We start from the raw sequence: 15,909 nt of genomic DNA on the forward strand, positions 1-15,909 counted from the left end.
CTCAGGATGATATGGTGTTGTACGAGTCTTACGTATACCATAAAGCCTACATAATTCTTTTATCACCTGACCCACAAAATTACGTCCCTGATCACTATGAATTCTATTTGGAATTCCATACTTTGTGAACCAGTGCTCTTGTAGAGCTTTAGCTACTGTTGAGGCGTGTTGATTTCTACAAGGGATTGCCTGAGCTAATTTCGTATATACATCTGTAATAACAAGTACATCCTCAAATCCTCCCTTACCAGGATCTAACTTAACAAAATCAATAGCAATAATTTCCAATGGACTAAATGCCATTAGATGTCTCATTGGGGTTCTTACCCGAGGCTGCATCTCCTTTGCCTTAGCACATTTAATACATCTTTTAACATAAAATTTTATATCACGAGCCATGCCAGGCCAATAAACTCTTGACCTAGCTAATTGTTGAGTTTTATTTCTACCTTGATGTCCCCATTCATCATGACATCCAACTAAAATACTCTTTACGCAAACACTGTGGGAGTAAAATTTGAAATATATTACCAAATAAAGGATCAAGAACCTTCCTTCCTAATATTCCATCTTTAACAGTAAAATTAGACCATTGATATAACCATTGTTTCAAACTATCCGGTTCTGAAAAACGTGCGGGAAATTCATCCCCCGGTTTCCAGTGCGCACTCCACCGTTCCCACACAAATCTCAGTTCTGGGTCCATTTTCTGCATTTGAATGAGTTGTTCAGGTGAAAAGGAAGGAAACAAATTAGAAAAAGTGGTCCCTAACAATTTTTCCTGGTCAGAAACACCAGACTTCGATTGGATTTCATAAAAGGCTTGCTGCAAAGATTGCACAGTTTGTTTCTTTCCAAAATGTTTTTGAAATAGTTCAATAATACTTTTAGTATCTTATTTCCCCGAAAAACAACTTTTTTACGTGCTGCACCTTCCAAATTTGCTTCGATTATGCCGCACTTTCGAGTTTCAGAGATTTGGTATTGTTCACAATAAAGATCTATTTCTTCTAACCATTCGGTAAGGGAAATGCCACCTTGTCCAGAAAATCTCTCAAGTTTGGTACTTCAACCACTAGGGGTAAACCTACACCCTTGTAATGCTCCGGTTAAACCGGTTACTAAATCTTCAACTAACTTTTCAGCCATAATTTTACTATGTATATGTGAATACTACTGAAAGGAGATGCAACCTCAACTACGATAAACCTTCAGTTATAACACACTTATTATATAGTCTACTATCTAACTCTGGGAGAGAAAGGTAACCAATCGAACCAGACGCAGAACCTAGGAAAAAAGGCATTTAGTTAAAATTGTGAAATGTGTAAGTCCAGACCACAATAAACATTGGGGGTCTGATATAAAGGTAAGCACAAAAGACTGCAAATTCTATATAGATTTTCTAAAGATGTATTTTCATGTGTTGCCAAAGAACACTACCAGAATTTAGATTTTTACTATTATTCTGTCTAGTGGTGTATTTGCAGAATTTAATTGTGCTATCTCCTTCAGATCCCAATGCACACTAATGCAAAACAGACATAAGAACAAACTGCATAGCTACACACATATCTTAACACATCGTCATGTTGAGAAGATAACGAGTTCATATCTTTTCAGATACATATCAAGCATATCTTATAGTTTGTAATATGAGAGTCTACATTAAATGTGAATGACTGTTCTGGAAAAATCTTAACAAGGGCTTCATTACATACCAGCGACTCCTGCTGCTTCACTCGCCAAGGCTATCGGCTTCCAAACGACAGTGCCAGCTTCCACCGTCGAAGATATCGAAGACAGGGTCTACCACACCACGTCGATGACGAAGATGAAGGGCCGTGTCGAAGCGTTGGTTGGAAGAACGATGTCTCGGAGCTCCTCGATAGCGTCCAACTCCCCGAGCCGGACTAGCGCCTGCGGCCTTCAGTACCTAACCTCAATCCATCCTCATGAGACGACCAAAGGAAAAGCAATCGCCCTGCTGAGTTCCTTTACAGCCCCTTCCAAGACGATTCTCGCGCAGTTAAACGACTCCTCTCACCGCAGTGTAATGTGAAATCACCAGACTTCGTCGGTACCAACTAATCCGGAGGGTTTTAGTGGAAACCAGCTATGCTACCCCGTCAGGTCTATTTGCAGTGGTTTTCACAGGTCCCTCGACTCCTCGCTACAATGCAGCCACGCGTGAGTCCCAGGACGAAGGGTTCTTTCTCCTGAGCTCAACGGCACATGTAAGGTCCCAACGTCGAAAACCCGGGCGATGTGGGGGCTCAATCCAACCCCTGCAGCTGAATTTCTCTCTCCAACGTTAAAGTTAAAATAATATCAATTCACATCCTCGAACAAAAAATAAGCCGGAACCGGTGACATGAAGTGAAGCTCTCCTTGTTGAATTTATCTCAATGTCCGATAAACATTGTGTTTATGCGTAAAACCAGACTGAAGGACTAAAACGTTCCCCGAACATGCTGAAGATGACGGTCGACCCCATCCGTACTACCAATTTTGTAGCGGCACAGCTTTGCAAGACGGCCGGTGGCCGCCCACCGTCTTGCGCTGCCCACGTACAAAAAAAAGACGGGAGTCAAAGAATGACAAGTTCGATGAAGTTAAGTTGTGTATCAGGTTTTATTCTAAATCAAAGTCAGATTACAAGCTGGATTATAATATATGTCGCATCTCTGGGCTGGACGACCGACGACAGACAAAAATTAAACCGACATGGCCTACGGCGGCAAAACAAATCGGGAACGAAAAACTGCCCCTTGGCAACTAATCACTCCCTTTTTATCCCCTTTTTTGGTCAAACACCGCGTGGCGAAAAAGCCTTTCCAAGTCGACCCTATCACCTTTGGTGTAATGTGCGAAATTAATCCGCCTATAATGTAAGTATATAAAACGGAACTTAATTATTGTGTACCCCGATTCCAAATTCAAGTTCTTCGGCTTTCCATTATTCTTCCAACTTACGTAACTCTCTTAACCACTCCCCCAACTGCTCTCTCAGTCAATTAATCCTCTTTTGCGACTCTTGTCACTTCAGCCACTCCTACTCACAGCTCACTTCCACCAAGGAATTCACCCGTTGCTTCCACACCTGTTCACACTCTCGCTCTCTCTCTCTCTTTAATCACTGAAGAATGCAAGCGAGCCGAAGAACATGAATAAGAAGCAAAGTAGTAAATAACTGAAGTTCCAGTGGACTTCTATTAGTCCTGAACGCCTAGCAACCCAGTCAGTTTGCCCTCTTTCACTTCCACATTCCAATCGCTAGCCTGGCCCAAAAAAACTAGCAAACGAAATCAACACCTTTAAGGAATGTAAACAATGGAAGAAGGCGAACGAACTTCTTTACCCAAACAAACAAATCTCTATTTTCCATCCCGCTATAACTAGATAAGATAAGATTAGATAGATAGATAGATAGATAGATAGATAGATAGATAGATAGAGAGAGAGAGAGAGAGAGAGAGAGAGATAGATAGATATTAAAGATAAGATAGATAGATAGAGAGATAGATAGATAAGATAAGATAAGTTTAGATAGATAGATAGATAGATAGATAGATAGATAGAGAGAGAGAGAGAGATAGATAGATATTAAAGATAAGATAAGATAAGATAAGATAGATAGATAGATAGAGAGATAGAGAGATAGATAGATAAGATAAGATAAGATAGATAGATAGATAGATAAGATAGATAGGATAGATAAAGCGATGACGAGAGCAATGCGTGGTGTGAAGTTGTGGATAGAAGAATACTGAGGACTTAAAGCACCTGTTGGGTTTAGAAGATGCTGTGGACCGGTAGCTAACGACAAATGGGATATCTTGGTATGGGCGTCTGCCGATGGATGAGGGATGACAGGCATGTTTTAAAAAGAATTATGAATCAAAGGTGGGTGGTTCTAGGAGGCGGAGACAACTGAAGAAGACATGAAAGAAGCGAGTGGAGTAGGATTGGCGGAGGGTTGGATTGAGGATGGAGGATGCACTGAATCGGGCTAACAAATATACAGAATTCAAATATAAGACAAACAGATTTTAAAAAGTGCCCTCCCCAATCGTACGTGTGCTTAACAAATATTACAAATCATAACTGAAATCATTTGAAAATTCTTAAACGTTTGATTTGTATACATGTACATGCTTAGAAATTGTGATTTCATTTTAATGACCATTGACTTATTGTGTTTTTAAAAGTATTATTATGAATAATTTTCTATCGTATGCATTCTCCTGTTATTCTTTTATCTTTATCAATAACTTACTGTGCAAATGTATGTGAATAAGTTTTCATTGTCTCTGTATTTTTTTTACCATTTTTTTTAATTGATGCCCTGTAAAGCATGTGTAATTCAGTTTTTACTGCGATACATGTCTATTGAATAAACCATTAAATGAATGAAAAAATGAATGAGCGAGGGGATATGGATTATTGCCTTCAGTGTGGGGTATAGCCAGAGGTTTTTATTCTAGCTACAGAAATGCAGACTGACAAGGGACAATATCAGTATTGGCGTTCATGTACTCATAATTGATAATAAGTCATGTACTATTTCTTTCAGAAATTAGCCACAGACACTCGAACGAAAGGTATGCCAGTCAGCAGTTACCTGATCAAACCCATGCAGCGTATCACGAGATATCCGCTTCTTACACAGAAGGTGAGATTTAACCTATTGCCTCCTGGGGCCAGGTGATCCCTGTACAAACCCTTTGAGAAACAATGATTTCAGTAGTCCACAAGTTAACTTAAAGGGGAATGAAACCTTTGGAACAAATAGGCTTGTGTAGAAACAGAAAAATCAAAGAATAAGAATAAAGAAAGTTTGAGAAAAAATCATGCATATAATGAGAAAGTTATGAGCATTTGAATATTGTAATCACTGATGCTATGGAGATTCTCACATTGGCAATGCGACAAGGATGTGTGATGTCACTGATGAACAACTTTCCCTTTGGTGGATTTTTCTCAAACTTTCGTTGATCTGTTTCTTTGATTTTTCTGTTTTCACACAAGCTATCTTGTTCCAATGGTTTCATTCTCCTTTAATGCCTAGTGGAGCCAGGAGGTCCCTGTGTAGAAGCCCATGAGAATTACATCTTTTAGTAGTTTACATGTTAAAGACCCACTCTCAGGCTGTTTTAATTGCTGAATCATACATTACAAAGTGTAGTAGAGTATACATGGACATAAGGGTCTACTGTCATTATTTTTAAAGATTCTTCTTTTCTTTTACATGAAACATTGCCCATGCAATTGTAAAACAAAAATCCAAATATTTTCATAGTAATCAGCTGACACATCACTTTCTGTTACTTTTATTGATTTTTGAAGGTAGTACATGCGGGTTATTTTACCACTAGAGGAGGCATGTCATAGCGCAAATAATCAGTGGTTTTTCACTGATTAACCAATGAACCAATCAAATGCAAGAATATCAGTAGCTTATAACATTTGACAGTGAAAATCGCTGAAAATTTGTTTAATGAAATGCTGCCATGACCTTTTTTTCCCTCACATAGATTCTGAAATACACACCTGAAACCCATGCCGACTACGCCAACATCAAAACAGCGTGTGAGAAGGCAGAGGAACTATGTCAGCAGGTCAACGAAGGGGTTAGAGAGAAAGAGAACTCGGACAAACTGGAGTGGCTCCAAAATCATGTAGACTGCGCTGGACTAGCAGAGGTGAGGTCAGAAATCATGGGCGGGCCCATTTCATCAGACTTGTTATAGCAACAAATTACTGAAATCCTGCAATCTGATTTGTAATATAAACTGTGCATTTGTTTTTATAATAAATCTTTATGAAACGGGTGGGTGTTTCATAAAGCTGTTCATAAGTTAAAGCGACTTTAGGAACGATTGGTGATCCTTTCTTACACGCTAATAATCATCAATGAACATTGATGAACATTGCCGTATGTTGGATAGTTTGTCACTGGTGAATATCATTTAGCACAAGAATGGATCACCGGTCATTCTTAAAGTGACTCTTAACTTAATACAAACAGCTTTATGAAATGGCCCCCAAGACCCATAACAGGCAGTAAAAAACAGTAGGCCTCAACTTTAAAAATAATTTATTTTGATAATATAGATATCTAAACATATCTATCTAGCCAATATGTTGAGGTTTGAAACACCTGTATAAAGCGCCCTACAAATGGCATTATAAATTATATGTGGTGAAGTGTTATTCTGCTTTATAAAGCTGTCTTTAAAAATGTCAAATAATTTGTTCCTCTGATTGGTAAAAAAGTTCATAGAATATATATGGACTGCTTTTATATTCAAGACATGGTCGTTTCTTTTGGCTCATGGGTATCGCTATGGCCAGACCATGCCCTCGGGCATAGCCACGTTGCGTCCCCTTGAGCCGCTACAAACAACCATGCCTTTCATAGCAGTCCATATATCTATATCATAGAATGGGGATACAGATCATAAAATGGGGATACAGATCCTAATCAAATGATTGGCTGGAATCTATCACATGACCAGTCAACTTTTTTTCATTATTAATCGTATCAGACATCTGAGCAGGGCAACTTTAATACATTATTGCCTGCTTAAGACTTGGATCAAGTGGTCGGTCAATAAGTTTCCATTTGTTTAACCACTGACAAATTTATTGCCCGCTCAGGAAAGTCTATGAGAAAATGCATGGAAATGTAGCGGGCAATAAGGCAGAGTTAGCATCCTGGTATGATGCAAGTTTTTGTACACGCCCTTGAACCACGCAGTGCTGTATGTCAAGTGAGACAACGCGCTGGATACTGCATCCCAAGGCCAGGGATGCGTCATGTCAATTACGTTACAATGGTAAAGTTCAGATGCCCAGTCTGCTCAACATAGATTCCCATTCTGAAACTGTGTGTATAATTTAGGGGTTCGATTCCCAAGTGGTGCGCTAGTGCCCTTTGGTAAGGCATTTATCCTCATTACTAGGTCCCTTGGAGAGGACCTAAAGCCATTGGTCCCCTCGTTGCTTGCTCACAGACATTTTGTGCTTTCTTGGCAGTCAGGTAAAAACCTTGGTGTAACATAATATCTAAATTTTCATGATTTTAGCTCTAGATGTCTGATTTGGTTAATAATAGCAATATTGACTTGCCTAGGGCCGAAAGGACATGTATTGCCCTTACTACGACTTGCCTTGCTATGACTGGTACTATTGACTAGTTGTATTGTCCGGACATGGTGCTAAGATGAAGATGATTTATTAAATACTGGAACAAGGACCTCATCTCTATGTACACTTGACACCTGTGAAACAATCCAAATGCTCTCGGCTGTGCCTTGGGCATGTTAGACCTGTTTCAAAGGTAAAATGTTTGTGCGATTGATTTGATATGTTTAATTTGTATAATAAAGGTAATAGAGAGTTGAATTGAGATACGGCTATATGCTCTAGGAGGAATATGAGAAGAATTAAGATTTATTTACTTAATGATTTACCTATTGAAATTACAGGCTTATCAATATAATTTGTTAATTGTTTAATTGTATTTTATTCTTTCTAGGAATTGATTTTCAACTCACTGACTAATTGCCTAGGTCCAAGGAAATATCTCCACTCAGGAAGACTCAATAAGGTAACGATAAAAATTGATGAATTGATAAATAATCGATAAATCGTAGTTGATTAGAAAAAAATAACAAAGTGATGAATATAAGTTTTGTTAAAATATAAACCAAAGTTGTTGAACACATCGGCCAGTGTTCTGAACTGGTAATAATTCATACTCTGCTTTGAAGTTGTGGTTTAAGTCTTTACTCCATCTGGTATTTATTTTTAAACAAAAAGATCTCTTACTGTATACCCCTTTCACTCACTTGTCCGGACCAGGCCCGGGCTCCGTCGTAAAATTTTGAGTTTATGAATAGCGCGGGCTTTATGAACGATAGCAGGCCCTGGCCACAAAATTTTCGCACGGACAAAGGTACAAAATGGAGCACTTCCGCTCTATACATTGCATGTTCAGCTACATTGACCGTTATCCCCCATGTGCTCAAGGTTTAAAATGGGTGATCGTAAAAGTAGAGAAGCTCTGCTATAGTTACTGAACGCAATTTTCATTGTGTGGTGCGGACTATAATCTTGGTGTGAACCTGGTACGGACCAATTAATCAGGGGAGCGTTTCATGAAAGGACTTGTCAGACGTTTTATCCGACAAGTCCTGTTTTATCCGACAGTTACTATAGTAACAGTGCTTCTCAACCAATCAGAATCCAGGAAAGTTGTCAGATCTGACAACTTGTCGGACGAAAATATTGATGAAACACCCTCCAGGAGTTACTGAAAGCAGCATTAGCCTGATATACATTCTGAATCTTTGTGGAGCGTTGTGGCCCAGTGGATTAGTCTCCAGACTTTGAAACAGGGGGTTGTGGGTTCGAATCCCAGCCATGGCGTAATTTTCATCAGCAAGAAATTTATCCACATTGTGCTGCACTCAACCCAGGTGAGGTGAATGGGTACCTGGCAGGAATTTATTCCTTGAAATGCGTGTGCGCTGTAATCGATAGTAATTACGGCAGCCAAGCTACAGCTGGGGTAATAATATCCAAGTCCTTTGGAAGCGCATAGAGACATTATTCATAATTGTGATATGCGCTATACAAGAACTGTTTATTATTATTATTATTATTTGTAATTTCTTGTGCAGCCCAGCCACATTAATTTCCCTTCATGGATTTTAAAAGTGACAGAGATTCATTCACTCCCCCTCTCCACTTCTCTCCTTTGTCAGGCCAAGAGTAACAAGGAGCTGTATGTCTTTCTCTTCAATGACTTCTTACTCTTCACTCAACCTGTCAAGTCCGGTCTCCCGATGCCTTTCACAACATCAGATAACAAGAATGTGGTGGAATACAAAATGTACAAGCATGTAAGTTAATATTTGACTAGAAAAAAAATGATATTATGGTAACTTTTCCATGCAATGGTAGCTTGTATAGAATCCTCAATTTTGATTGGCTGTTGATCTTCGTTACCATAGTAGTTACCAATTTATGGCAAAGTTAACACAGTAGTAACGTTTATGCCATGGGGCCCTGGTACAGTCAATAAACTGAACTTTGTGAAATCATGAACGCACTGAACATTGCCAACACAGATATAAACATGTGGGACAGTGTATAATTATTGATTGGAAAAATACCCAACAATTTGGTGGTGCTTATATTGCTTATTTCTCAACAATTAATACATTTCTTCCAGAGTCCTTTGCCACATACTATTTATTCATACATACAGACACTAGAACAGTCATTCTTTTGAATTCTGGACGAACTCATTTTAGAATTGTAAGCCAAAACCGGCATTTATCTTTAATATTTTTTTTTCTTTTCCTTTCCTCCCAGCCTCTGTTCCTGAACGAAGTGGAGCTAAAGATTCCCACTGATGCGGCAGCAGATGATTTCATCTTTCACATAAATCACATAGACAAGGTCTATGCACTGAGAGGAGAAAGCAACAATGACAGGTATCAAGACCACTGCACCCATTAAAACTGGTCCACGATCCAATTTTGGAACAAATCGCATCTCGATCATTTTCTAAAAATGTGGATGAAAAGTATATATTTTTTTAGTTTCAAATTATGAATAAGTAAGAATACTGCTGTAACAATTTTGTATGATTACAAACCTTTATTTTGAAGTAGAGCCCATATTGGTTCCAAATCATAGCTATAATCATGCAAGATGTCATTACGACTAGATATTGAATTTTGCCTTTCTTCTTATAAGGATGGTAGTATAGTCACAGATTTGAACATACGTAGTTGTACAATGCTTTAGAACTTTACACAGATCGATGTTCCATGCCTCAATATTTGCATTGAATTTTATTACATTTTATTTTCAAAATGGGGTTGCGCACCAATTGTAAGAATTTTCCAACCAGCCAATATGAAGGACAAATTTCGCCTCTCAGATTTATTTGACAAGCCCCCCCCCCCCCCATAAAAAAGCCCCACAAAAGGGTTATTAATCCCAAAGAGGATTTAGTTTGCACCAGCCTCCCCCCCAACTATCACTTACAAAAGGAGAGTGCAATGTACATGTACAATCTTGACCGCATTTGGTGTATGATCAGTTTGGGTGGTTGGGCGAAAAAAATATCTGATAATTTTCTATCAAGCAAATCTGTTGAGATGTGATGAATTGTAACCTTCAGATCATTTTGCTTTCAAGTGATGGGAAGTTGTTTTTTTTCAGATCTGTAAGTGGTACTGGATTTTTGGCATCTCAAATAGCCGGTAAGTGAATTACCATACATGTACTTCCTTCAGTTCTTCAAACCTTTATGTATTTTTCTCTGTACAGGAATCGTTGGAAGGACAAGATAGAAAAGGCTTCCAAACACTACATTGAAACAGAGAAGAAGAAACGGGAGAAGCTGCAGAGAGGTGAGAGATTTCATTCATCAAAAATCTGTAGAATCCTTGGTGCATCATCATTTCGTTCTCAATTTGCACTCAGTTTGGTATCTTTCAAAATAGTTTGTCTACAACCATTCTGTCAACTTACCACCGAGTCTGATTGTCACTTAGCCTGTTTTCTTCTAAATTTCCTTAGGCTATACCTACATGTATACCATTTTGTATGTAACACTCTTATCTTAATTCCAAAGTGTATATGATCAGATGAACCCTTTATAAACCAAATTTTCCTTTGACAAAGAGTGATGAAGAAGCACAGTGACACTTGAAGGTCAAGTCCGCCCTAACAAAAAGTTGATTTGAATAACAAGAGAAAAATCCAACGAGCATAGCACTGAAAATTTCATCAAAATTGGATGTAAAATAGGAAAGTTATGATATTTTAAAGTTTCGCTTAATTTCATAAAACAGTTGTATGCACATCCTTGTCGGTATGCAAATGAGGAGACTGATGACATCATCTACTCACTATTTCTTTTGTATTTTATTGTATAAGGTACTGAATATTATAATTTTCTTTGTCATGTGAAACAAAGATTAATTCCTCCTTGAACATGTGGAATTAACATTATTTTAATACTACGTGGGTCAGTCAAGTTGGCCCTTGTCAAATCTGTAAAAAATAAAACTTTTGTATACAGTAATTCAAACAATAAAAAAACAGAAGAAATAGTGAGTGAGTGACATCATTGACTCTCCCATTTCCATATCACTAAGTTGTGCATATAATTTTTTGTGAAAAATAAGCAAAATTTTAAAATGCCATAACTTCCTTATTTTACATCCGATTTTGATCAAATTTTCAGCATTATGCTAGTTCGATTTTTCTCTATTTATTAAAATCAACATTGTTCTGGGATGGACTTGACCTTTAATAAGAGGACTCAACAGCATTTGAATTTTAAATAAACTCAGCATTTGACTATGATGCATGCAGTATTCATGTCTGAAGGTATTTTAAACCCCACAGCTCGGTCTCAGAGAAGCAAAGGTGTAGGACGTCTGATGGCAGTCATCATCGAGGGATACGATTTAAAACCATCCAATTCACTCACAGGTATGAACACATCCACATTTGTGTACCATCTCTTATGGTTGACCCCTGTTCACATGTTTTTTTTTTTATGAGTGCATATCGAAAAGCTGTCTGTTTTTGAGACTATTTTTATTTGTTGTTCATTCTCTTCTTCAAGTCGCACTGATCCATATTGCAAGTTCGGCATAGAATCACAAAAATCTAAAGCAACTTTTATTATTCAATAATTGGAATTTCAGAACCTTATTTTGCACGGGTTCTGATGTTCAGAACCTAGTGGGAATGGCCTCAGTAGGTTGTGGAAGAGCCGTGGTGTAGTGGTTCTGACTCTCGCCTTGTAAACAGAGGGTCGTGTGTTCAAATCCCACCGCGGTCTAGCGTCCTTTGGCAAGGCGTTAATCCACACTTTGCCACTCTCGACCCAGGTGCTAAATGGGTACCCGGTAGGATGCGAAAGATATTGTATGTTTGATTTTGCCAGCGCCATAATGTGGCTGCGATGAATGCAAGGAATGCTCCCCAGGGAGTGGAAATTGTGCACTTTTCGTGCTTGATTGAAATGAATCCAATGACCGGGGTAATAATATGCTGTAACGCGCTTTGGGCCATTCTAGGAAAAGCGCTTTATAAAAATTGGCTATTATTATTATTGGCCATTCCAAATCCAACATTCACTGCATATAGGTTTTACCCTTTCCTCTCGCCATTATATTGATCTTTCATGTATTAATTTCTTATTTCCCCTATATTGTATGTGTTTTTGTTCTTTTTTAACTGTAGATGTGAATTCAATTAGAAAGGTTGTTCTTACTCACTTTGCCAGCTTGGCATGGGATCACCGAAACTCGACTATTCTCAACACTGATAGTGATCTAAAATGGGTGAAAAACTTTGAATTTATGTACCTTTTATTTTTCAAAATTCTCCAGGTCGCTCTGACCCATACTGCGAGGTCAGCATGGGGTCACAGGAGCACAAGACCAAGGTAGTACCCGATAACCTGAACCCGATCTGGGATTCCTCCATGCAGTTCATTGTCCGAGACTTGGAGCAAGATGTCCTTTGTATCACCGTTTATGATAGGGACTTCTTCTCTCCCAATGGTAAGCTTAGCAAGATATCCTCTGTATCACTGTCTATGATAGAGACTTCTTCTTTTCATGGTGGTACTTATAAGACATGGATGTAATGCTGCCAATGTAGTTTTAATATATGAATACGTCAAAAGAAAATAAATGTGATATGAAAATGAAAGAGGGCTTCAATATTGATTGGCAAGGAGATTAGAAGCATTTGAGACTGTGGTTAACTCTTTCTTGAAACAAGCCCTGAAAATAACGTGGAGAGGGAGAGAGAGAGAGGCAAGGGTATCTTCTCTTGAGAATGGGTGAACTTATAAGTCAACAGCAAGTCATGTACTCAAGTATTATAGAATTAGAAGTTTGATTGTATGTCTGTATAGCCCAATAAACAGAAAAAGCATTGGAATCACATTTCATTTACCTATTGTCCAATTAGCTGTCATCTCTTTCCCTATCTTTTATCAGATTTCCTGGGAAGGACTGAAGTGAGGGTTGCTGACATCCTAAAAGAGACTCAGGGAAGGGGACCGATGACCAAGAGACTCTTACTCCATGAAGTGTCCACTGGTGAGGTCAAGGTCAAACTGACCCTTCACCTTTTCGACCAGTCATGACCTTTGACAGCAACAAGGGATGATGCCGGTGTTTTCCAAATAGCAGAGGCCAGATGATCTGTCTGTATGCTTGACTGATGTTTTTGTTGTAATTTTGCAATTTGTTTGTCCTTCATTGAAAAATAAGAAAGAGGTGTCCTCTTTCCCATATATTCATTAGATGCACCAAGTTTCACTTAGGTTTAACTTGGCAATGCAATTCATGAAATTTGTGACTCATATGATTCAAATTTCCATCAGGATATGTTTGGGTGATTCAAAGGAACAACTGAATGTGTAAGAATGAGGTGATTCATTTAAGGCCAGTGATTTCATTCATGTATAAGGAGCATTTTACAAAAAGAATAAATAAATAAAAGTGGGCCACTGAGCACAGGTGTAATGTAAAAATTGTTTTTAATATCAAACTAATTGTCTATGGGTAAGACGCTACAAGCCAAAAGGTGGTTGGAACAATAAATTGTAATGTGCTATTTTTTTAGAATGGCCTTAACTTATACATAAAAATACAGTATATGAATATTTGCTCTGTATATTTGTAATATTAAACTTTTTAATGAGATTACAGTTTTCAAAACAATTTTATGTGTATCTCTGGTCAGAAAATTTGCCAAAATAAGGTAATGGATAACATACCAATTACACAGACCATTACGATAAGTAAGGGATACGAGATACACTTTTTTTCTCCACCACCATAGTTCTTTAACTTGTAAAACGATATCAATTATGAGACACATATTATTTTACTTACTTACAATGTAACTTCTGTTGACACAATATTGTGAAAGTACCTTACATGTAATGTCAGTGAGACTGTACTAGCCCATCTGCTTTTTACAACCTTAGCGTTAAAAAAAGGTATAAAGTGTTTGAGAAGTCCATTCTTCTTAAAATATTTCAACTGTGCCCATTGTCATTCATAAGCCTGGCAACATTATTAAGTAGGCTAAGTGCTCATTCAAAAAATAATTTTCATGAACATCTCAACCTAAATTAATTTGTCATACATAATATATACACCAGGGTGCTTTTCATTTGTATTTTGTTTTGTTACTGTGTGTTTATTATTAATAATGCAAATCTCTCATCTGAAATATAACCTAGCTAGCGTAAATGCAGAAAAGGTGAATAACCCAATTTGAATTTTCTGGTCTGATTAGACCGCTCAAGATTTGTGACGCTTCTGTGAGACGGTTATTAAAAAATGTATGTGCCTGAGTAGAGGAGCTACTGCTTGTTTTATGCAGTTGGGTGTGCCACAGAATCCACAGTGACAAACCACAAACACATTGTGTGACACACCGTGGACACACAGTGAACACACTCTGATTACACTGTAATCCCAAAAAAGACTGAGAGCACAGTCCGAATACACTGTGAACACACTCACAATGCACTGTTAACACACTGAGAACACACTGTGAAGACACTCCAAATAAACTGGAAACACCGTGAACACACTCGGAATACAATGTTAATACACTGTGAACATGCTAAACACACTGTGAATACACTGAACACATGGTGAACACACTATGAACACACTGAAAACACTATGAACACACTGAAAACACACTGTGACAACACAGTGAACATGCTGAGATCACACTGTGAGCACACGATGAGCACACTGATAACACACTGTGAACATACTCAGAATACACTGTTAACACACGGTGAACATGCTGAGAACACGCTGATTTTTTTTTGAAGCAAGTGCACTCCTAGTCACCTAGAATGCATATAGCATTTTTATTTATTTGAATGCAGGATAAAATAGCATTGCCGATTAAATGCCTTGCCCATGGGCGTGGGTGTCGCGGCTGGGGATCGAACCCTGGACTTTCCAAGCATAGTCAGGTGCCTTAGACCACTCGGCAACGACACCTTGTGTGTTTACCGTGTGTAAACGGTGAACACACTGTGAGCATACTCAGAGTACACTGTCTACACTTAGAACACACTGTGAAGGCACTGAGCAAACAGTGGACACACTCAAAATACACTGTTGACACACTGAGAATACATTGTGAATACACGCACAATACACTGTGAGCACACTGAGAATAAACTGTACACACCAAGTACACTGAGCACACACAAAACACTCAGAATACACTATGAGCTCACAGTGAACACACTTAGAATACACTGTTGATACACTGATTACACTGTGAACATGCTCAGAATACACTATAAGAACTCTGAGAATACACTGAATACACTCAGAATACACTGTTGGCACTGTGAAAACACTCAGAATACAGTGTGAGCACACTCTGAACACACTCTGAAAAAAGTGTGTTCAAAATGTGAACAAGCTGAGAACACCCTAAACATATTCAGAATACACTTAAAACAAGATGAACACGCTGAGTACACACTGATTTTTTTTTAACAACACCTAGTTACCAAGAATGTGTGTACTATTTTTATTGCTGATGTCCAGGGGCATGGCTGTTGCAGCGTGGGATCGAAGCCTGAGAACATACTCTGAACACACTGCAAACACATGGTTAACACACAGTGAGCACCCTATGAACACACTATGAACACACTGTAAACACACTATGCACACACTGTGAGCACCCTATGAACACACTGAACACACTATGAACACACTTTGAACACACTGTGAACACACTGAACACACTGTGAACACACTGTGAACACACTATGAACACACTATGAACACACTGTGAACA

At 38.3% G+C, this 15,909-nt stretch overlaps 1 protein-coding gene and 1 long non-coding RNA gene across 2 annotated transcripts in view; one reads left to right on the forward strand and one right to left on the reverse strand.

The window, feature by feature from the left end:
* LOC121414208 (intersectin-1-like) overlaps positions 1 to 14,739 on the forward strand; it is a 102,705-nt gene extending 87,966 nt beyond the window's left edge. Inside the window, exons 36-44 of the mRNA XM_041607293.1 lie at positions 4,577 to 4,675; positions 5,538 to 5,705; positions 7,544 to 7,615; positions 8,775 to 8,912; positions 9,388 to 9,509; positions 10,354 to 10,436; positions 11,440 to 11,526; positions 12,435 to 12,608; positions 13,053 to 14,739. Coding sequence (XP_041463227.1) covers positions 4,577 to 4,675; positions 5,538 to 5,705; positions 7,544 to 7,615; positions 8,775 to 8,912; positions 9,388 to 9,509; positions 10,354 to 10,436; positions 11,440 to 11,526; positions 12,435 to 12,608; positions 13,053 to 13,201 — 1,092 coding nt within the window. The 3' untranslated portion in view covers positions 13,202 to 14,739. The remainder of the gene's footprint in view (positions 1 to 4,576; positions 4,676 to 5,537; positions 5,706 to 7,543; positions 7,616 to 8,774; positions 8,913 to 9,387; positions 9,510 to 10,353; positions 10,437 to 11,439; positions 11,527 to 12,434; positions 12,609 to 13,052) is intronic.
* LOC121414212 lies at positions 287 to 3,328 on the reverse strand. The gene is made up of 2 exons (XR_005969823.1): positions 1,722 to 3,328; positions 287 to 709 (listed from the first exon to the last, which is right to left on the reverse strand). It is a non-coding gene; the product is annotated as an uncharacterized LOC121414212 (long non-coding RNA).
* Positions 14,740 to 15,909: the final 1,170 nt, after the last annotated feature.

The sequence above is a fragment of the Lytechinus variegatus genome, chromosome 4 (genome assembly GCF_018143015.1).
Source record: "Lytechinus variegatus isolate NC3 chromosome 4, Lvar_3.0, whole genome shotgun sequence".
Taxonomy (NCBI): Eukaryota; Metazoa; Echinodermata; class Echinoidea; order Temnopleuroida; family Toxopneustidae; genus Lytechinus; species Lytechinus variegatus.